The sequence below is a fragment of the Oncorhynchus masou genome, chromosome 6, assembly GCF_036934945.1.
Source record: "Oncorhynchus masou masou isolate Uvic2021 chromosome 6, UVic_Omas_1.1, whole genome shotgun sequence".
NCBI lineage: Eukaryota > Metazoa > Chordata > Actinopteri > Salmoniformes > Salmonidae > Oncorhynchus > Oncorhynchus masou.
In genome coordinates, this window is record NC_088217.1 from 3632051 (window position 1) to 3656004 (window position 23954).

General features: G+C 44.8%; 1 protein-coding gene across 2 annotated transcripts in view; it reads left to right on the top strand.

The window, feature by feature from the left end:
• Nucleotides 1–23954, top strand: part of flnbl (filamin B, like) — a 94099-nt gene that overhangs the window by 44076 nt on the left and 26069 nt on the right. The window contains exons 9-27 of one of the 2 annotated variants that reach the window (XM_064967396.1): nucleotides 1832–1958; nucleotides 3661–3797; nucleotides 4235–4428; nucleotides 4582–4695; nucleotides 4770–4913; nucleotides 7121–7244; nucleotides 7612–7772; nucleotides 8131–8391; nucleotides 10469–10586; nucleotides 10869–11137; nucleotides 15397–15675; nucleotides 16802–16942; nucleotides 17238–17418; nucleotides 17896–18069; nucleotides 18169–18331; nucleotides 21194–21354; nucleotides 22265–22432; nucleotides 23113–23236; nucleotides 23701–23854. In XM_064967396.1, coding sequence (XP_064823468.1) covers nucleotides 1832–1958; nucleotides 3661–3797; nucleotides 4235–4428; nucleotides 4582–4695; nucleotides 4770–4913; nucleotides 7121–7244; nucleotides 7612–7772; nucleotides 8131–8391; nucleotides 10469–10586; nucleotides 10869–11137; nucleotides 15397–15675; nucleotides 16802–16942; nucleotides 17238–17418; nucleotides 17896–18069; nucleotides 18169–18331; nucleotides 21194–21354; nucleotides 22265–22432; nucleotides 23113–23236; nucleotides 23701–23854 — 3194 coding nt within the window. The remainder of the gene's footprint in view (nucleotides 1–1831; nucleotides 1959–3660; nucleotides 3798–4234; nucleotides 4429–4581; nucleotides 4696–4769; nucleotides 4914–7120; nucleotides 7245–7611; nucleotides 7773–8130; nucleotides 8392–10468; nucleotides 10587–10868; nucleotides 11138–15396; nucleotides 15676–16801; nucleotides 16943–17237; nucleotides 17419–17895; nucleotides 18070–18168; nucleotides 18332–21193; nucleotides 21355–22264; nucleotides 22433–23112; nucleotides 23237–23700; nucleotides 23855–23954) is intronic. The other variant, XM_064967395.1, reaches the window with a different exon arrangement.

The window sequence follows — 23954 nt, forward strand, 5'->3', positions numbered from 1 at the left end:
TGAGGTCAGAAGACCGACTCCACCCCACTCGGTTCTCTAAATCTCCCTCCACTGATCCCTCTTCATCCTTTTACCTCTCCCCTCTCTTTCCATCCCTCCATCATACTCCACTCTGTAGTGGAGTAGCCACCTCCTGCTGGTGTCTCTATAGCAGGGGTCTCCATCCTACTCTACTCTGTAGTGGGGTAGCCACCTCCTGCTGGTGTCTCTATAGCAGGGGTCTCCATCCTTTCCTGGCATATATTTTCGTGACTGGGTGTATTAATACACCAAGTAACTTCCAATAGGTACCTTTTATGAGGCCTTGGTCTTGGTGGATGAATCTGTCAAATTCACTGGTTGACTAAGGGACCTTACAATTACCTGTGTGTGGGGTACAGAGATGAGGTAGTCATCGTGTTAAACACTATTGTGCACACTGAGTCCATTCAACTTATGTGACTTGTTAAGCAAATGTTATCCTCTTGAATTTGAGTGTTTCCGTAACAAAGGGGTTGAATACTTACTAACTCGGACATTTCAGATTACATTTTTTAAATGAATTGGTCAACAATCCTTAACACAGTTCCACTTTAACGTTATGAGGTATTGTGTGTTAGCCAGTGCCACAATCTCAATTGAAACCATTTTAATTTCAGGCTGTAACCCAACGATGTGCAAAACGTTTGAAGGCACGTGTTTGTCAGGTGTTTTCTTTGCGGATAACATTTAATATGTTTGGAGAAAGTCTTAGTCTGTCCACAAAACGGTTGTTGTCATTAGCATCGCTGGCTGCATACGGACTGATGGCCTGGATGCAGTAGGTTGGTATGACCACCATGGTTGGTAGAGCCAGTCCAGCTGGAAGTCTGACCAGAAATCCTCGACCGTTGGGCTGCTAAGCCTGGTCCCAGATCTGTCTGTGGTAGAGCCAGTACTCTAATGAGCCCGGCCGGTGCTAGAGAAGCTGGACCCGGTCAGTCAGACATACCAGTAGCACTGTGGTACGAGACCTGGGTCGGCTCATTAATCACTGTGACACACATACCATGCTACTACCAATTTGTATCACTCATCCCTCTCCCTTGTAACTATTCCCCAGGTCGTTGATGTAAATGAGTTCTCAGTCAACTTTAACTGGTGAAGGTGTGGGTTAAATAAGTGTATCTACCTGTGGTGATACTTTTAGCCCCTGGAGGCTGTTTATCATAACGGCCTTTTTGTTTTACTACTTATCAGTGTTGGGGCGGCAGGGTAGCCTAGTGGTTAGAGCATTGGACTAGTAACCGAAAGGTTACAAGTTCAAATCCCCGAGCTGACAAGGTACAAAATCTGTCGTTCTGCCCCTGAACAGGCAGTTAACCCACTGTTCCTAGGCCGTCATTGAAAATAAGAATTTGTTCTTAACTGACTTGCCTAGTAAAATAAAAATACCAGGAAGTTGTCTGGACCTCATGTAGATCACATCATTAGGCTCTTTGTTTTCAAAGCCCTACGTCATAAGCTTCCCACTTAACTAATGTCGCTGATAAAATGTTGATTTCCAAGTTACCAAACCCGTTCACAGGGTTGGTCAACTTTGGAGACACATTTCGGTGGCACATCAGTCTTTTTTAATATTCGCAATCTCAAATATATGTTTTGATTGGATGCTGTGATGTCCTTCGGCCTAATTCAGACTTAAAAATTTAAATTTCTAACAATACTGTTTTTTTGTATCTTATTGTGCAAGGTTCATTTGTAAGAGACCTTAGTGTTAAAACATGACTTCCCTGGTGACGAAGGTTAATTATGCTTTCCTCTTGTATCCTCTCCTTTTTTCTATCATCTCTTCTCCATCCTCTCCATGTAGAAGGTATGGAGGAGCCAGTGAAACAGAAGGAGTCTGGTGATGGGGTGTTTAACTATGACTATTACCCTCACGCCCCTGGGAAGTACACTGTCACCATCACCTGGGGAGGACAGCACATCCCTAAGAGGTGAGATGATTGGACCAGGAGCGTCAAAGGTTTCACTTTCCCATTCTCTATGCTTTTGGGTTGTTCATCAAAAACAAAAGCTCCATATTAGACTGTCACATGACATGTTGGGGTTGAGTTGGTTCCTTTGGGTCACGTATGATGACAAGAGCCGTGGTGGGAGGTGCTTGGCTTATCCATGTCTGTTCGATTTCTACATGTTGGTAAGAACTCATTGGGGGGGGAGGTAGATCGTGGGAGCTAGGGACTTAGGGGAGGTAGATCGTGGGAGCTAGGGACTTAGGGGAGGTAGATCGTGGGAGCTAGGGACTTAGGGGAGGTAGATCGTGGGAGCTAGCGACTTAGGGGAGGTAGATCGTGGGAGCTAGCGACTTAGGGGAGGTAGATCGTGGGAGCTAGCGACTTAGGGGAGGTAGATCGTGGGAGCTAGCGACTTAGGGGAGGTAGATCGTGGGAGCTAGCGACTTAGGGGAGGTAGATCGTGGGAGCTAGCGACTTAGGGGAGGTAGATCGTGGGAGCTAGCGACTTAGGGGAGGTAGATCGTGGGAGCTAGCGACTTAGGGGAGGTAGATCGTGGGAGCTAGCGACTGTTGGTCAGACAGATTAACTTAACAAGCAACCCTGGAAATGATGCTTTTAGTGTGTAAGACCTGGTTTCAGCATGAGGAAATGTATTTGTTTTTATGCCACACTGATGGAAACCTGTGAAATGATGTAACTGAAAATAATTTATTCTGTCACAGTTCGCTGTGAGTGGATTTAGTCTTTAACATTTAATTTCCATATCTTAGTCGGTTTACTACAACGGGGATTGGATTACAGGTCGTAACGCAGTCTTAGAGGGCTCTGGCAATGCTAATACAAAGCTTGGGAGACTGTTTAGGAAGGGCTCTGGTCTGTTCGTGCTCGGCATAGTCTCCTGGAATTAACCCCATGCTGTTACCATGGTGTTACTAAGCATTGAACAGGCTCCCAGCTGACCTTGTGTCAGAGCCAGTGCTCTCCGTACCAGGTTGAAATGTCTCTCTCAATGGGACGGTTCACCCATTTTTGAAGGTGATATAGTTTTTGGGCGTCTGAGATGTTCTGTCGCTTTCCCGGGGTAATTTAATGTTTTCATGTGTATACGAGCTCTTGATCAGACACTCAAAATAAATGTAGCAAAACTGTTTTCTGTCATTTGTTATAATTTATCTTTGACTTGATTGCTGCCTTACAAAACATTTTGGGACGAAATCAACACTAATGAAACAAATACAATGAGTTTGAGGGCAATGTTCCTAACCACAGGCCTTTTAAAGCCATTTTATGGAGAGGTCTGCTTGGCTACGGTACCACCGTGCCTGAGAGACGGATTAGCTGGTATTACCTCCCAGACAGACTGGGTAGTCTGCCTGTTACCATTGTCTCTCTGCATTCAACAGGCTCTCAGCTCCCAGCGTTACTCACCTTAATGGCTCTCTGCCCGTCCCACTAACTTACCTTTTAAAGGCCATGTTCGGAAAACAATCCCTACTTGTTCCTGTGCAGAAAGACACCACTGTACTCGGTAGCGATGGCAAGGCAAAGGGGACATGAAGCACACGGAAATGAGATACTACAGGCATGATTATGGGTTTCACCAGTCCCTCTGTAGGGTTGTATTTTACCCCCCCCCCAACTCCTTGGAACATATGTCTAACTATTGTCTCTCTGTCCCAGTCCGTTTGAGGTGGGGGTTGGTCCGGAGGCAGGCCCTCAGAAGATCAGGGCCTGGGGGCCAGGGCTGGAGGGAGGCATGGTGGGTAAATCGGCTGACTTTGTGGCGGAATCCATCGGCACTGATGTGGGAGTTCTGGGTAAGTTGAAGATACGGTTTTTGAATCAAGGCGGTCTGTAGGTCCTACCGTTAATGCGTTGACATGGTTCTTCGTCAGTTTTTAAATCAACCAGATGTTGTATATCTTCTTGCTGTAGCTCCCCAAACAAATATCATTTACAAAGCTTTCAGTGATGCACATCCAGCTTTTACATTCTTCTCATATGTGTATATGCTGTACTCTGTACCATCTACTGCATCTTGCCTTTGCCGCATGGCCATCGCTCATCCATATATTTAGATGTACATATTCCTTTATTTTTGTGTGTATAAGGTAGTTGTGAAGTTGTTAGATTACTTTGATATTACTGCACGTTCGAAACTTGAAGCATTTAGCTACACTCGCATTAACATCCGCTAACCATGTGTATGTGACAATAAGATTTGAGATAAGCCATTCTACCCTCCCTCTAACAGGCTTTGCCATCGAGGGCCCGTCCCAGGCTAAAATAGAGTGTGAGGACCAGAACGATGGTTCATGTGATGTGAAGTACTGGCCATCGGAGGCAGGGGAGTACGCTGTCCACGTGATGTGTGACGACGACGATATAGAGGATAGTCCCTTCATGGCTTACATCGTCCCTGACAACCAGGACATCAACCCCAGCTTGGTGAGTGATGTCACTCTTCCTGTCTCCTGGGGGACACCAGTAGTGAGACATTGTAGATGACCTAGTACAGAGCCCTGGGGGACACCAGTAGTGTTACTGTTAGTATCTGCTGCTCCAGTAGCATATCTGTAACTGTGATGGTCATTGTTTCAGGTGAAGGCCTACGGTCCAGGCCTGGAGAAGAGTGGCTGTGTCATCAACAAACCGGCAGAATTCACCGTCAACACTAAGGATGCTGGGACAGGCCCCCTGAAGATCTCTGCCCAGGTAAGAAAACCCTTTACTCGTACGTGTACGCACACACACAGACTAGTGGTAACTATGTTGTCTCCAACCCACAGAGTGCCGAGGGGGGTCCCCTCGACGTTAAGGTGAAGAAGACTGGAGACGGTGTCTACGCCTGTTCCTACACGCCCGTTGCCGCGGTCAAACACACAGTCGCCATCACCTGGGCAGGAGTCAGTGTACCCAACAGTCCCTTCAGGGTAAGACCACCGCAGGACAAAGTTCCCTGAACAAGACTTAACCGCTCTGCAGGGTAATAAGACTAAAACAACCGCTGTCTGGTGTCCCAAAGGGGAGGGACGATCGTTACATACCCACAACCACTCAGGAGAATACTACTTAGGGTACCCTAACCACTAGACTGTAATCTAACCAATGTCCCTCAAGAGAATACTACTTAGGGTACCCTAACCACTAGACTGTAATCTAACCAATGTCACTCAAGAGAATACAAAATATGAAGCCAAGAAGCCTCTCAATCTGATAACCACACTGAGGAATACTGTTCATTTTGTGGTCAGTAACACCACAGATATATCTGTGTAATATAGTTGATGATCATTGGCCAATATTAATCATTTCAGCAATGTTTTCTTGCATTAATCAAACGCCATGTGATTACTTGATTGTCTATATTTCTATACTTTTACACTACAGTATATTTGGTTTATTTGTTAATAAACACTTTCTTTTTCTGTAACTATTTAATCCAATCGATATAAGCACATTGGTGAGAGCTGACGACATTATTTTAGTCTTCATTCGTGTCGGTTGCCGAAAGGGTTTAATATACGTCTTTCTATCCACAGACGTTTGACAAAAAAAAAGTTGATTTACTCGTTCAAGAAACTCAACCCGTCTGTAAGGAAGTTGCACATCTTTAATACGGTTTAATTCTGGTACCTAGTCGTCTCAGCATGACACTATGCTGCCGGTCTGTTTGTCTCAGGTTGCCGCGCACCTAATGCGGATCAACTTCCTGGTTCGGGAAGGACCACAGCATCACAACTACTGTCACGCGTTACTGATCATTACACTATTTAATGAAACATGTTAGCGTTTCATTCCATTTAACTACTGTCACGCGTTACTGATCGTTACACTATTTAATGAAACATGTTAGCGTTTCATTCCATTTAACTACTGTCACGCCTTACTGATCGTTACACTATTTAATGAAACATGTTAGCGTTTCATTCCATTTAACTACTGTCACGCGTTACTGATCATTCATACCAAATGAATTCCAACTGATCGTTTTAGCTAGTTTGTGTTAATTAGGTTGAAGGTGTTTTCGTATGACACCTACAAGGGTATTATAGTCCAGGGAAGTTGGCCAAGGGGGTTGGTACATTTTTGGAAATCAATCTCAAGGTTTAACAGAATTTGAGGTCAATCTTTAGGCCCTCTTTTCAAATAAGATGCATCTGAGATCTAATTCAGGCTACCTTTTTTACAAGTTCAATGAGCTTCCTTGTTCACATGTTCTGCCCAGAGTAGCAAACTGCGCAGGAGGCTAGTAAATGTTGGGGACAGTCTGTCCATCCCTTTCCTCTGACAATCCTTCGTATTCTGCCGGTTCACCTTAAATCATTCGACCTGAAACTGAACTGTCAAACGGGCCTTTCTTTCCCACCAAGTCAGCCATTGTTTAATCCGATTTAACCAAGGCAATACTGTAGTTACTAACTGTCAAAGTTGCCTAATGGAAGAAAGAATATTGCACATGTGCTTACCCAGATCAAGATTGAATATATATACATTTTATTTAACTAGTCAAGTCGGTTAAGATCAAATTATTATAAATAACAATAGTACGCACTTGATGCGTCTGTAATATTACTTGTTAAAAATATATCTGTTATACATCGCTTTTTATGGACAACAATCAGAGGACTACCAACATGTAAATTATTCTGCAGGGGAAGACAAGATACAAATAGCGAGGCCTAATACTGTTTTGAGCAGTGATTTTAATGAGTTTTTGTTTGGCTTTTGTAACAATTTTTGAAATGAAGAAATGACATGATCAAATCAGAGTTCTGGCAGAACCCAAAACCGTTTTTTTTTTGTATTGGCTTCGCGCCAGTTGACCCCCTCCCTGCGCAACACGCTTAGCTGAACCTGCGCAACACATGTAGCCTAGCTTAACCAGGACACTGACTTCAGATAGTTTATATATACGATTGTATCATCTATTTTTGAACGGTGTGACTTTCCATTGTTTTTGTTGTAGTTTGCACGCTTCCTGTTTCCTGTTGTCCTAAACGTTGTTACTGTCAACTCTCTGAAACTAAAAATGTTCTGTGCACTCCGACCTGGCTCTCTGTCCAGAAGGGTAAATCAGAAGGGGAATTTCCATTGGACCAAGGGTACAATTGAACAAGGTACTGTTGTTGTTGTGCAGGTGACTGTTGGGAAGGGCAGCCATCCTCACAAGGTGAAGGTTTTCGGCCCAGGAATAGAGAGGACTGGACTGAAGGCCAATGAACCCACACACTTCACTGTGGACTGCACAGAGGCTGGAGAAGGTAATACACACGCGCCGACTTGACACAACTGTGGGAAGCATTGGCGTCAAGGTCCAGCTTCACTAACTCCTTTCAACACTTTGTAGAGTCCCTTCCCCAACGAATTGAGGCTGTTCTGAGGGCAAACGTGGCTGCAACTCAATATTAGGACTGTGTTCCTAATGTTTTGTCCACGCAGTGTGTTCCAGGGGACACTCAGTGTGTATGTATATGTGTGTTCCAGGGGACACTCGGTGTATGTTTGTTTCAGGGGACGTGAGTGTATGTGTGTTCCAGGGGACACTCAGTGTGTATGTTTGTTTCAGGGGACACTCAGTGTGTATGTGTGTTCCAGGGGACACTCAGTTTGTGTATATGTGTGTTTCAGGGGACGTGAGTGTGGGTATCAAGTGTGATGCCAATATAATCAGTGATAAAGAGGAGGACGTGGACTTCGACATCATCCCAAATGCCAACGACACCATCACTGTGAAGTACATCCCTCCTGGAGCTGGACGGCTCACCATCAAGGTCCTCTTCACTGACCAGGTAGGTGACTGATAACAGCAGTTTATCATGTTCAGTTCCCATTGGCTTTTTAGGGCAAGGCAGCACTCTTAGGACCCAGATTAAACTTAGTCCCGGACTAGAGGTTACAGGAAGCGGGCTACGGGAAGCGGGCTACGGGAAGCGGGCTACGGGAAGCGGGCTACGGGAAGCGGGCTACAGGAAGCGGGCTACGGGCTGCGGGCTACGGGAAGCGGGCCCGTAATGTGTAGTGTAATAGCCCGTTCACTTGTCTTTGTATTTTTAATGTCAAGTTGTTGTGTTTTTACGTATGTAAGATGTGTAAGTAAATGTTCCCATCCTGTGCAAATGGGTTTTGTTAAAGTTTTCTGTTTTGCAGGAGATTCCCATCAGCCCGTTCAGGGTCAAAGTGGAACCTTCCCATGATGCCACCAAGGTCAAGGCCGAGGGTCCTGGAGTGGCTCGTTCAGGAGTGGAGTGTGGCAAACCGACCCATTTCACGGTGCACACTAAAGGAGCAGGCAAGGCTCCCGTGGACGTCCAGTTCACTGGTACCGGCAAGGGAGACGCTGTCCAAGACTTTGACATCATCGACAACTACGACTACTCACATACCGTCAAGTATACTCCAATACAACAGGTAACTACTCGCATAGCGTCAAGTATACTCCAATACAACAGGTAACTACTCTCATACCGTCAAGTATACTCCAATACAACAGGTAACTACTCGCATAGCGTCAAGTATACTCCAATACGACAGGTAACTACTCGCATACCGTCAAGTATACGCCAATACAACAGGTAACTACTCGCACACCGTCAAGTATACTCCAATACGACAGGTAACTACTCGCACACCGTCAAGTATACTCCAAAACAACAGGTAACTACTCGCACACCGTCAAGTATACTCCAATACAACAGGTAACTACTCGCATAGCGTCAAGTATACTCCAATACGACAGGTAACTACTCGCACACCGTCAAGTATACGCCAATACGACAGGTAACTACTCGCATAGCGTCAAGTATACTCCAATACGACAGGTAACTACTCGCATAGCGTCAAGTATACGCCAATACGACAGGTAACTACTCGCATAGCGTCAAGTATACGCCAATACGACAGGTAACTACTCACATAGCGTCAAGTATACTCCAATACGACAGGTAACTACTCGCACACCGTCAAGTATACTCCAACACGACAGTTGAGTCAAAGCACCAGACATGGGTTCAAATAGTATTTAACATCTTTCATAACTTTGAGTTTGATCTAGCCTGTCTGATTGCCATTTTGAGTGTTCTGTTGGTCTACCTAAGCCAGGCAAGCTCAATCAAACACCCCGGAAGGCTATTTAAACTATTTCAAATAGTATTAGTTTCATAGTATAGTTTCATCTCTGTCAATGTTATTGTGCATGGTAAAATGGCTATCCCTTTATTTTTTTATTTTACCTTTATTTAACCAGGCAAGTCAGTTAAGAACAAATTCTTATTTTCAATGACGGCCGAGGAACAGTTAACTGCCTTGTTCAGGGGCAGAACGACAGATTTGTACCTTGTCAGCTCGGGGGTTTGAACTCGCAACCTTCCGGTTACTAGTCCAACGCTCTAACCACTAGGCTACCCTGCCGACCCATCCCTTAGTGGTTCTTCCTGCCAGATAAGAGCCCCACAGTGGACCTGTCACAATACCCATAAAACCTAGCCGTCAAACAGGGAAATGGTTCCAATCATTGTCCCACCATTCATGTTTCCCATAGGGGATTTTAGAAACACTTAAAATAAGGGCTCTGTTTCCTGTAGTTTTACCCTGGTGTGATTTGATAGTCACATGGTCCTAGAGAGATTTACATGGTTATCATCAATATGTTCGTCCATATTTACTCTGATTCTAAAATGCTAATGAGCGTCAAAGTAGACATCACGCAAAACTACAAATCCCAGCAAGCTCCTGCACGTCATCTCTGGCTGAAACCTTTGCTGAACCAGTATTGTGTCCATGTTAAAGTTGCGCAAGACAATTCACGTAATTTGTCCATTTAAAGATAATACCGAATCACCAAGGTATTTATAGATCTTTATAATAACCTAGTTTGCCTTTTGTTTTTTTGTGTGTAAATACAGGCTAATATATTTGAGTCACCTTAACCTTGTAAATCTCTATAGGATGTCAAAACGTCACACCAGGGTAAGTCGACACAACAGCCCTTATTTTAAGTGTTTCTAAAATCCTCTATGGGGAAAACGATTTGGAACCATTTCCCTATTTGACTGCTAGGTTTTATGGGTATTATGACTCATGCTCCAATCAATTCGCATTTTATTGGTCACATACACATGGTTAGCAGATGTTAATGTGAGTGTAGTGAAATGCTTGTGCTTCTAGTTCCGACCGTGCAGTAATATCTAACAAGTAATTTAACATTCCACAACAACTACCTAATGGATTAAGGAATGGCATAGGAGTATATGGATGAGCAATGAACGAGCTGTGCTGTGGTACTGTGTAGCATCCTGTCTAGGGACAGGTACTCTTTTTTTTTTTACCAGACATTCTTCATCTGTGATCACTAGTATAGGTAAAGGCTCAAATAACGTGGTGTTTGTCTCTCTCTCTCTCGCGCTCTGTCTCTGTGTGCCTCCTCTGTCTCTCTCTGTCTGTCTTGCTCTCGTTCTGTCTTTCTCTCTGTGTGTTGCTCTGTCTCTAGGGAGAGATGGTAATCCTCATAACGTTTGGAGGAGATGTCATCCCCAAGAGTCCCTTTGCTGTGGGAGTGGCTGCTCCTCTGGATGTCACCAAGGTCCAGGTCAACCACCTGGATGGCAGTAAGTGTTAACCTCTGACCTAGCGGACGCTAGCTTCCTACTGGATCAGCTGAACGTCCCAGCTGGTGTTCAGCAGGCAGCATGCCTCTATGGTGCTACGACGGTTTGCCATTTAAGGAAAAGTTATTTTCATGAATCCCCTTCCCTACCACTAGTGGAAGGGGTAAATTGTTACCCGTGTGCCTTCGTAGGATTGTCTTGGTGCTTTGTTCTTTAGGACTGGTCTTTAGAAAGGCTGTGTGCTGAAATGTTAAACTATATCCCCTCTCCTTGTTTGTTCAGGAGTGGAGGTGGGGCAGGACCAGGAGTTTGTGGTGGGCACCAAGGGAGCGGGAGGCCAGGGTAAACTGGAGGTGAAGATCAGCAGTCCTAGCGGTAAGCTTGTCCCCTGTGTGTTGGAGGCTCAGCCTGGGAAGAGACCCGAGAGCAGCACGGCGAAGTACATCCCCAAGGAGGAGGGTCTCTATGCTGTGGAAGTGAACTACGATGGACACCCAATCCCAGGCAGCCCCTTCCCTGTGGAGGCCACACTGCCTCCAGACCCCAGCAAGGTACAGCCATACACTGATGTACAATGTCATGACTTTGTGGTTGTCATATGTCTCACTGTAATTACCTTGAAGTTTCATGAGATTATTAGATTATTTTTTTTTGTATATATGTTATGAATCCACATTAACTGCTGTCAAGGCAGCAAGCTACTCTTCCTGGGGTCCATCAAAAATTAAGGCAGTTATATACATTATACAATTTCTAGACATTAAAATGAATTTTACAACAGATTTCACAATACATTGTGTCCTTAGGCCACTACACTACTGCAACACAATCTGTATGTGTATTTCCCTGTCTCTTCAGTGCCCGCTGATCCATAAGATGTTTTTATCTGTTTTTTTAATCTAATTTGACTGCTTTCATCAGTTAACTGATGTGGAATAGTTCCATGTAGTCATGGCTCTATGTAGTACTGTGGAATAGAGTTCCATGTAGTCATGGCTCTATGTAGTACTGTGGAATAGAGTTCCATGTAGTCATGGCTCTATGTAGTACTGTGGAATAGAGTTCCATGTCGTCATGGCTCTATGTAGTACTGTGGAATAGAGTTCCATGTAGTACTGTGGAATAGAGTTCCATGTAGTCATGGCTCTATGTAGTACTGTGGAATAGAGTTCCATGTAGTCATGGCTCTATGTAGTACTGTGGAATAGAGTTCCATGTAGTCATGGCTCTATGTAGTACTGTGGAATAGAGTTCCATGTAGTCATGGCTCTATGTAGTACTGTGGAATAGAGTTCCATGTAGTCATGGCTCTATGTAGTACTGTGGAATAGAGTTCCATGTAGTCATGGCTCTATGTAGTACTGTGGAATAGAGTTCCATGTAGTCATGGCTCTATGTAGTACTGTGGAATAGAGTTCCATGTAGTCATGGCTCTATGTAGTACTGTGGAATAGAGTTCCATGTAGTCATGGCTCTATGTAGTACTGTGGAATAGAGTTCCATGTAGTCATGGCTCTATGTGGTACTGTGGAATAGAGTTCCATGTAGTCATGGCTCTATGTAGTACTGTGGAATAGAGTTCCATGTAGTCATGTCTCTATGTAGTACTGTGGAATAGAGTTCCATGTAGTCATGGCTCTATGTAGTACTGTGGAATAGAGTTCCATGTGGTCATGGCTCTATGTAGTACTGTGGAACAGAGTTCCATGTAGTCATGGCTCTATGTAGTACTGTGGAATAGAGTTCCATGTAGTCATGGCTCTATGTAGTACTGTGGAATAGAGTTCCATGTAGTCATGGCTCTATGTGGTACTGTGGAATAGAGTTCCATGTAGTCATGGCTCTATGTAGTACTGTGGAATAGAGTTCCATGTAGTCATGTCTCTATGTAGTACTGTGGAATAGAGTTCCATGTAGTCATGGCTCTATGTAGTACTGTGGAATAGAGTTCCATGTGGTCATGGCTCTATGTAGTACTGTGGAATAGAGTTCCATGTGGTCATGGCTCTATGTAGTACTGTGGAATAGAGTTCCATGTAGTCATGGCTCTGTGTAGTACTGTGGAATAGAGTTCCATGTAGTCATGGCTCTATGTAGTACTGTGGAATAGAGTTCCATATAGTCATGGCTCTATGTTGTACTGTGGAATAGAGTTCCATGTAGTCATGGCTCTATGTAGTACTGTGGAACAGAGTTCCATGTAGTCATGGCTCTGTGTAGTACTGTGGAATAGAGTTCCATGTAGTCATGGCTCTATGTAGTACTGTGGAATAGAGTTCCATGTAGTCATGGCTCTATGTAGTACTGTGGAATAGAGTTCCATGTAGTCATGGCTCTATGTAGTACTGTGGAATAGAGTTCCATGTAGTCATGGCTCTATGTAGTACTGTGGAATAGAGTTCCATGTAGTCTTGGCTCTATGTAGCACTGTGGAATAGAGTTCCATGTAGTCATGGCCCTATGAAGTACTGTGGAATAGAGTTCCATGTAGTCATGGCTCTATGTAGTACTGTGGAACAGAGTTCCATGTAGTCATGGCTCTATGTAGTACTGTGGAATAGAGTTCCATGTGGTCATGGCTCTATGAAGTACTGTGGAACAGAGTTCCATGTAGTCATGGCTCTATGTAGTACTGTGGAATAGAGTTCCATGTGGTCATGGCTCTATGAAGTACTGTGGAACAGAGTTCCATGTAGTCATGGCTCTATGTAGTACTGTGGAATAGAGTTCCATGTGGTCATGGCTCTATGAAGTACTGTGGAACAGAGTTCCATGTAGTCATGGCTCTATGTAGTACTGTGGAATAGAGTTCCATGTAGTCATGGCTCTATGTAGTACTGTGGAATAGAGTGCCATGTATTCATGGCTCTATGTAGTACTGTGGAATAGAGTTCCATGTAGTCATGGCTCTGTGTAGTACTGTGGAATAGAGTTCCATGTAGTCATGGCTCTGTTACTGTGAGCCTCCCATAGTCTGTTCTGGACTTGGGAACTATGAAGAGAATTCTGGTGGCATGTCTTGTGGGGTATGGATGGGTGTCTGAGCATTGTGCTACTAGTTTAAACAGACCTCTGGTGGCATGTCTTGTGGGGTATAGATGGATGTCTTAGCTGTGTGCCAGTAGTTTAAACAGACCTCTGGTAGCATGTCTTGTGGGGTATGCATGGGTGTCTGAGCTGTATGCTAGTAGTTTAAACAGACCTCTGGTGGCATGTCTTGTGGGGTATGCATGGGTGTCTGAGATGTGTGTTAGTAGTTTAAACAGACCTCTGGTGGCATGTCTTGTGGGGGATGGGTGTCTGAGCTGTGCTCGTAGTTTAAACAGACAGCTCAGTATCTTCAGCTTGTCAACACTACTTACAAAAACAAGTCGTGGCGCAGCAGTCTCTCAGTACAATAGATGTCACTACAGTCATTGGTTGGAATCCAGGCTGTATCACATCTGGCCGTGAGGGAGTCCCATATGGCGGCACACAATTGGCCCAGCGTCGTCCGGGTTTGGTCTCGGGGGTAGGCAGAAATTGACTTACAATGACGAACTACTTGACGAGTTAAGTAAATACATTAACTTCATTTAAATTAAATAAACATGTCATCTCTCCTTTACTTTGAGCTATGAGAGATTGACCTTCATATTAACAATTTTAGTCATTCTGCCCTCTTCTGGACCAACTGTAATTCTCCCAAGTCCCTCTTTGTGGCACACGACTGAACAGTAGTCCAGGTGAGATGCAACTAGGGCCTGTAGGACCTACCTTGTTGCTGGTGTTAAGAAGGTAGGGCAGCACTTTATCATGGACATACTTCCCCCCATCTTAGCTACTGTTGTATCAATGTTTTGACCATGACGGTTTACAATCCAGGGTTACTCCAAGCACTTTAGTCTCAATTTCTTTGTAATCATTATGAGATTTAGTTGGGGTTGAGGGTTAAGTGAATGACTTGTCCCAAATATAATGCTTTTAGTTTTGAAATATTTAGGTCTAACTCGGTTACTAAATGGGTGGCAAGAAATAACTGGAGGTCTTTAAGTGTGGCAGTAATTTCAGTTGCTGTAGTAGGTGACGTGTGGTGTTGATGCATCTGCATACAGAAATGCACTCCTTAATGAAGATTGAAAATAGGGGGCCTAGACAGCTTCCCTGGGGAATTCCGGATTCTACCTGGATTTTGTTGGATAGGCTTCCATTAAAGCACACCCTCTGTGTTCTGTTGACATCGAACTCTTTATCCACAATATAGCAGGGGGTGAAAAGCCATATCATATACGATTTTCCAGCAGCAGACTATGATCAATAATAATAAAGCTTACACTGACGTATAACCAAACAGCTCCCATAATCTTATCAATTTCTCACACAAGTGATGGATTGGATAAGTGCCATGCATGTTGAATGCCCTCCACTATAAGCATGCTGAAAGTTAAGTTATTTACAATGCTATGTTACAGTATCAGGACAAACACACACAAAAAATAAACTAAGCGTTGCTAACAGGCTGGTTGGTTGGCTGTTTGAACCAGTAAAGGGGGCTTTACTATTCTTAGGTAGTGGTATGACCAATTTCAGCCTACTGAAAATTGTGCCCTCAGGCCTGGAGGGAAGTTAAAGATGACAGATGGGAGTGGCACAATTATCCTCAGTCATTTTCCATTCAGACGCCGGGAGCTTGTCACTGTTGATAGACAACTATACTTTATTCACTTCTTCCACACTCACTTTACGGAATTCAAAAGTTTTTGCGTCTAGTGGTGGTCCGGATAACTGGCTGTTTGACTATTTAATACTGACGGTCTGTCTGTCCCTCCAGGTGAAGGCGTTTGGTCCAGGTCTGAAGGGAGGTTTGGTGGGTAATCCTGCTGAGTTCACCATCGACACTAAGGGTGCAGGGACCGGTGGTCTGGGCCTGACTGTGGAGGGGCCCACAGAAGCCAAGATCGAGTGCTCTGATAATGGGGACGGGACCTGTAGCGTGTCCTACCTTCCCACGGAGCCAGGAGAGTACCTGGTTAACATCCTGTTTGAGGAGACCCATATCCCAGGATCCCCCTTCCACTCTGACGTCAACTGCCCCTTTGACCCCACCAAGGTAGGGATGTATGCGCCGATACGTGAACGCTGCACTTGCATACACCGCTTTCTCACACTGGTTAACTGTAGCTCAGTTGGTGGAGCCTGGAGCTTGCAATGCCAGGGTAGTGAGTTCAAATCCCGGGACCACCCACACTTAAAAATTGTGTGCACACATGACTGAGTCACTTTGATAAGAGCATCTGCTTAATAACACACAATATATACAGGAATTTCAGACCCCTGTACTTTTTCTATTTATTTTTTAACATTATAGCCTTATTCTAAAACTGATTAAATCGTTTTTTTCATCAATTTACTCACAATACCCCAATGACAAAGTAAAAGGTTTTTAGAAATGTTTGCACATATATTAAAAAAAACAAACAGGAAATATAGCATTTACGTAAATATTCAGACCCTTTACTCTGTTGAAGCACGTTTGGCAGTGATTAAAGCCTTGCGTCTTCTTGGGTATGATGCTACAAGCTTGGCACATGTATCTGTGGAGTTTCTCCCCAGATCCTCAAGCTCTGTCAGGTTGGATGGGGAGCGTCGCTGCACAGCTATTTTCAGGTTTCTCCAGAGATTTTCGATCAGTTTAAAGTCCGGGCTCTGGCAGGGCTACTTAAGGACATTCAGAGATTTGTCCTGAAGCCACTCCTGTCTTGGCTGTGTGTGCTTAGGGTCATTGTCCTGTTGGAAGGTGAACCTTAACCCCAGTCTAGCAGGTTTTCATCAAGGATCTTTCTGTACTTTGCTCTGTCGTCTTTGTAGATTGATTTGAGGGGGAAGAATATATGTAATACATTTTGGACTAACGCTGTAACCTAACAAAAATGTGGAAAAAGTCAAGTGATCTGAATACTTTCCAAATTAAGTGTGTACTCACACACATCCCTTGTTCATTGCCTTCATGCCGGACAGTAATAACCAACCTGGGACTTATAACACTACACTGTTAAACTCGTTTTTATCATTTTTTCTTGCTAATACTGTTTTGATTTGTACTGATGTTTAGGGAGACTGATTTATCATTCATTACAAGTAAAAACCAATATGACCACGGATGTTGAATGCCCTTATTGTAGCCAAGTCCCTCTGTATAAGGGTTTCTGCTCAATGACGAAATACCATTCTGTCAGGTGGTGGCATCTGGCTCGGGGCTGAAGAGGGCCAAGGTGGGGGAGGTCAGTGTGGTGAATGTGGACTGTTCCAGGGCTGGACCGGGTCAACTCACCCTGGACGCTGCCTCTGACTCTGGCAACAATAAGGCCAAGACTGAGGTGTGTACCATGGGAGAGTGGTGATCTTTTAACAAATTGGCATATATATATCATATGAACAGTTCTCATTAATTATATTTAAATTATATATAATTAATGAGAACTGTTCATATGATGGTAGGAACCCTACTTACTCTTAACATGTTTGTTGTTGACTCTTGAAGAAGTCAATTTTTAAGTCCTGCATATCATTCTCATAGAAAAGCTTAGTTGTAGCATCCAACACACTAATGTGCTTACAGGTACAAAATCCCCTTCAATAGTTTTCAATTTTTTAAACAATTCATTCATTCAGGTGATCGACAACAAAGATGGCACCTACACAGTGACCTACGTGCCCCTGACCGCTGGGATGTACACCCTGCTACTGAAGTATGGAGGCAAGGCGACGCCCGGATTCCCTGCCAAGGTGATGGTCCACCCTGCAGTGGACACATCCAAAATCCAGGTGTTTGGCCCCGGAGTGGAGGGACAAGGTAGAGTTTATTTACAGACACGCTGTTGCTCTTTGGGGTGTATGTTTCTATGAAGCACTTTGTGACAACTGTTGACAAAAAAAAATTAAAAAAATTTGGGGGGAAGAAATGGGAGCGTTTCTAGAATCATCTCTGGCTTCTGAATAACGCTGTAGCGGTTGAACAGTGAAGTCTATTAAAACCATTACCTCACCTCAGAGCAGTGACATAAGGAACATCACGTCACCACTGCTGCCTCAATGAAAGACCTATTAGAGTTCAAAGGGGCAGTTGGTGAGGCTGGTGGGGATGGCAAGTTGACAACCTCCACACAAATACAGATGTTTTAAAAACACAGGGCCAGCTGTGGAGTAGCACCCCTGGATGGAGAGCAGCTTTTTTTTGTGCGGGGGGGGGGGACAAAGTCAACAAAAGCTCAACATGACTTGGAAAATGAGTCGACCAAAATTAACTTTATTTAATTTAATTTCTCTCCAGCGTTGTTCCGGGAAGCTACTACGGAGTTCACAGTAGATGCCAGGTCTCTGACTAAGAAGGGAGGTGACCACATCAAAGCCCATGTCAGAAATCCCTCTGGTGCCATGACTGACTGCATCGTCACTGACGAGGCGGACGGGACCTATGGCATTGAGTACACACCCTTTGAAAACGGTAAAAAAAAACGTCTGCCTTTTGAGCTTGACGTAAAAAGAGTTATGAATAGATTTGTGTTTGGTTGTCCAAATGGTTGACATCTCTCTGATCTCCTAGGAATCCATGCTGTGGAGGTGCTGTACGATGAGTCTCCGGTCCCGAAGAGTCCCTTCCAGGTGGGGGTAGAGGAGGGCTGTGATCCTACCAGGGTTCTGGCTAAGGGCCCCGGGCTCCAGGAGGCCATCACAGAGGCCCCCAACAACTTCTCCATCATCACCAGGTAGGTACACACACGTCCATGTCTTAAGACAGAGGGAGTGAAGTTCATTCATCTTTCACATTTTTTTCTCCTATTTGGTGTTTAATGAACCCAGGTATGATGGCACTGATCAACAGGGGAAATTGACTTGAGCATTAGTTCAGTAGTTTGGTTCAACCCGGTCTTAAAACACACGTTTGTCACATTCTTTGTAAATAACAGGTGTATACTAACATTGGAATGCTCACTTACGAACCCTTAACCAACAATGCAGAGATTACATTTATTTTTAAATGACACAAGGAATAAATGCACAATGATTAACGACAACATGGCTGTTTACACAGGGTACCGGTACGGTATCCATGACAACATGGCTGTTTACACGGGGTACCGGTACGGTATCCATGACAACACGGTTGTATACACGGGGTACCGGTACGGTATTCATGACAACACGGCTGTATACACGGGGTACCGGTACGGTATCCATGACAACATGGCTGTATACACGGGGTACCGGTACGGAGTGGATCTGTTGGGGGTATGAGATAATTGAGGTGGATATGTACATGTGACTAGGCAACAGGATAGATAATAAACCGCAATGTATGTGATGAGTCAATAGAGTTCAACTATATTAGTAGTCCTATAGCTTGGATAGAAGCTGTTCAGTGTGTAGTTTCCGGACTTGATGCATCAGTTCTGCTTGCCGTGCGGTAGCAGCGAGAACAGACAATGACTGGTGTCTTTGACCCCAAAAAATTGGGCCTTCCTCTGACACCGCCTGGTATAGAGGTCCTGGATGGCAGGAGGCTTGGCCTCAGTGATGTACTGGGCCGTTCGCACTACCCTCTGTTAGTGCCTTGTGGTTGGAGGCAGAGCAGTTGCCATACCAGGCTGTGATGCAACCGGTCAGATCTCAATGTTGCAGCTGTAGAACTTTTTGTGGTTCTGAGGACCCATGCCAAATCTGTTCAGTCTACTGAGGGGGAGGAGTCTTTGTTGCTCTCTTTACAACTGTGTTAGTATGTGTGTGGACCATGATAGCTCCTTAGTGATGTGGACACTAAAAAGCTTGAGGCTCTCGTCCTGCTCCACAACAGTCCTGTTGATGTGGCCCACCGTTTCCTGTAGTTACAATCATCTCCTTGGTATTTATTATGGATCCCCATTAGTTCCTGCCAAGGCAGCAGCTACTCTTCCTGGGGTTTATTATGGATCCCCATTAGTTCCTGCCAGGGCAGCAGCTACTCTTCCTGGGGTTTATTATGGATCCCCATTAGTTCCTGCCAAGGAAGCAGCTACTCTTCCTGGGGTTTATTATGGATCCCCCCCCTGCCAAGGCAGCAGCTACTCTTCCTGGGGTTTATTATGGATCCCCATTAGTTCCTGCCAAGGCAGCAGCTACTCTTCCTGGGGTTTATTATGGATCCCCATTAGTTCCTGTCAAGGCAACAGCTACTTGCTTTCCCCATCCGGCAGTACGTTGGACGGAGCTGGGTCTGGCGGATGCCAGGAAAACACTACCTGCCGAATGCATAATACTAACTGTAAAGTTTGGTGGAGGAGGAATAATGGTCTGGGGCTGATTTTCATGGTTCAGGCTAGGCCCCTTAGTTCCAGTGAAGGGACATCTTAACGCTACAACATATATAATTAAATTCTAGATTCTGTGCTTTCAACTTTGTCACAACAGTTTGCGACAGGCCCCCTTGTTTCAGTATGACAATGCCCCCGTGCACAAAGCAAGGTCCATACTGTAATGGTTATCTAGATGGTGTGGAAGAACTTGACTGGCCTACACAGATCCCTGACCTCAACCCCATTGAAAACCTTTGAATCCACTAGATGTTCGTGATGTCTTCCACCTCTGACTCATTGTCCTCATCCATATGAAGGCTGTTGTGATAGCTGGAAGAGGTTTTTGGTCGTAGGAAGCGACGGAAACATTGAACAAAAATGAGTGCAAAAAAATACTAAATAGGAGCCTCCATTCACTGAGATGTCTGACCTGCACCATTAATACAGTAGTCTGCTCTAATCCTGTCTGACCTGCACCATTAATACAGTAGTCTGCTCTAATCCTGTCTGACATCTACCATTTAATACAGTAGTCTGCTCTAATCCTGTCTGACCTGCACCATTAATACAGTAGTCTGCTCTAATCCTGTCTGACCTGCACCATTAATACAGTAGTCTGCTCTAATCCTGTCTGACCTGCACCATTAATACAGTAGTCTGCTCTAATCCTGTCTGACGTCTACCATTTAATACAGTAGTCTGCTTTAATCCGGTCTGACGTCTACCATTTAATACAGTAGTCTGCTTTAATCCTGTCTGACGTCTACCATTAATACAGTAGTCTGCTCTAATCCTGTCTGACCTGCACCATTAATACAGTAGTCTGCTCTAATCCTGTCTGACATGCACCATTAATACAGTAGTCTGCTCTAATCCTGTCTGACGTCTACCATTAATACAGTTGTCTGCTCTAATCCTGTCTGACATCTACCATTAATACAGTAGTCTGCTCTAATCCTGTCTGACCTGCACCATTAATATAGTAGTCTGCTCTAATCCTGTCTGACCTGCACCATTAATACAGTAGTCTGCTCTAATCCTGTCTGACCTGCACCATTAATACAGTAGTCTGCTCTAATCCTGTCTGACGTCTACCATTAATACAGTAGTCTGCTCTAATCCTGTCTGACCTGCACCATTAATACAGTAGTCTGCTCTAATCCTGTCTGACCTGCACCATTAATACAGTAGTCTGCTCTAATCCTGTCTGACCTGCACCATTAATACTGTAGTCTGCTGTAATCCTGTCTGACCTGCACCATTAATACAGTAGTCTGCTGTAATCCTGTGTTTCCCCAGAGGGGCAGGTATCGGAGGCCTGGGCATCACAGTCGAGGGCCCATCAGAGTCTAAGATGTCCTGTAAAGACAATAAGGACGGCAGCTGTAACGTAGAGTACATCCCATTCGTCCCAGGCCTGTACGACGTTAACATCACGTATGGAGGACAACACATCCCAGGTAACTAGACTACTACAGGGTTTCCCAAATGGGCCCCCCCTGGGTGAACATTTGGTTTTTGTCCTAGCGCTGCATGACTGACTCAGATAACGGGGTGGCAGGGTAGCCTAGTGGTTAGAGTGTAGAGGTGGCAGGTAGCCTAGTGGTTAGAGTGTAGAGGAGGTAGGTAGCCTAGTGGTTAGAGTGTAGAGGAGGTAGGTAGCCTAGTGGTTAGAGTGTAGAGGTGGCAGGGTAGCCTAGTGGTTAGAGTTCAAATCCCCGAGCTGACAAGGTCTGTCTTTCTGCCCCTGAACAAGGCAGTTAACCCACTGTTCCAAGGCCGTCATTGAAAATAAGAATTTGTTCTTAACTGACTTGCCTAGTTAAATAAAGGTAAAATAACCAACTCATCAAGCTTTGATTATGTTTGAGACCATGTGTCAGAGTGATGGGGATGTGAGCAGGTGGGTCTTGGCAGGGTGACATCATTGTGTGTTTGTATGTTTTGTGTTTTATAAAATAATTACCAAAACATTTTATCAGCTGTGTAGTGCTAGTGTAACCAATATCAAATGGCTAGCTAGTTAGTGGTGGTTCATGCTAATAGCGTTTCAATCGGTGACATCACTCGCTCTAAGATCTTGATGTTGTGGTTCCCCTTGCTCTGCAAGGGCCGAGGCTTTTGTGGCGCGATGTGTAACAATGCTTCATGGGTGGCTTGTGTGCAGAGGGTCCCTGGTTCAAGCCCAGGTTGGGGCGAGAAGAGTGACCGAAGTTAAGTGAAGGACACGCTGATGTTGGCAATGTTCTATTTGGTTCCCAGAGTTTCACCTCAACATTGATCTTAATTTTTTTACCTGATAATCTGGTTTAGGAATAACTCAAAGCCCAGCTGTCAGTGTATCTAACTCCCTCTTTCTTTGTCCATCAGGCAGTCCATTCAAGGTACCAGTGAAGGACATGGTTGACCCCAGCAAGGTGAAGATCTCAGGACCCGGCGTGAGCTCAGGGGTCCGCGCCAATATCCCACAATCCTTTACTGTGGACTGCAGCAAGGCCGGGGTGGCTCCGCTGTCTGTAGCCGTCACCGCACCGAAAGGTGAGGTTTGATTCATTGTGTGTGGTGGCTCCACTGTCTCGTCGTCACCCCAAATGTCAGACTGGATTAGGTTTATTTCTGTTAGTTGTAAGAGATGACAGGGAACAGGAGTCGACTGGGAATTTACCCAGAAAGACTTGTGGCGACTACAGCAACTTTACCCAGAAAGACTTGTGGCGACTACAGCCACCCGCCAAACCCAATGGCAGCGAGCTTTACACCCCTCCAGCCGACGCTTGGCATTGCTCATGGTGAGTGCGGCTGCGTCAGCCATGAAGCTGCTGACGTTGCTTCCAGAGGCAGTTTGGAACGCGGTACTGAGTGTTGCAACCGAGAACAGGCGGTTTTAATCCCACTACACTCTTCAGCACTGTCCCGTTCTGTGACGTTGTGTGGCCTACTACTTCGTGGCTCAATTTCATTACGAACTGACTTGTTTGGAAAGTTGACATCCTATGACGGTGCCACGTTTAGGCCTTTCTATTCCCAATGTTCTCAGCGTTACACACCTGTCAGCAACGGGTGTGGCTAAAATAGCCGAATCAACTCATTTGAACGGGTGTCCACATACTTTTGTATATAGTGCACGTCTAATTCAATACAACTTTGTGTTCAATACCAATATTTTCCAGTACGACTCAGGTCGGTCCTGTCCTGATGTTAGGTGTGTTTGTTCTCAGGTGTGGCTGAGCCGGTGGAGGTGGTGAACAACGGAGATGGAACACACACTGTGGCCTACACCCCTTCAGTGGAGGGACCCTACTCTGTAGTGGTGAAGTACGCTGACGAGGAGATCACACGCAGGTAACTCGCTGATCTTGACTCGGTTCCATCGAGTACTGAAGAACGGTGTGTTTCTGAGATGGTTCTCTGTTCATTCTTTAGCCACAGGTATTACAGCAGATAAGCCTATATTTATTGTGATCACATGCCCCCTGTGAAATGTTTAGGAAAATCAAATGGGCAGTTAACATTTTAAACTTTTTATTTTTTTCTTAAATAATCCTAAAACTTCACGCGAGTAATATTCCTCGACTACTAAAGTACATTCGAAAGGAGACCGATCTTTAGTTGCTGTTCTTCCGAGAACATAAACATCTTTCATCGTGTATAGGCAGGTCAGTCATCGGACAGAACCGTTTTTCAATTTCGGTATTTTTTAAATTAAAGTTAACGATCCCCCGTTAAATGTTTACACCTTAATTCTAGACCCTACTTGTGATGCCCTTCTGGATTCCTCCTGTTTTATTGTTTACTTCCTTGTCCAGTCCCTTCAAGCTGCGCGTGCTGCCTACCCATGATGCCAGTAAGGTGATGGCTACTGGTCCAGGTCTAACCACCGGAGTGCCAGCCAGCTTTCCAGTGGAGTTCACCATCGACGCCAAGGACGCAGGAGAGGGACAACTATCCGTCCAGATCACAGTGAGTTCACCTGAGGGTTGTTGTGGTTCGCCAATCAGGCTCGACTTTCGAGAAACCTATAATGGCTCGTGTCTAGGTGGTGGTCGGGAGGGACAGCCAG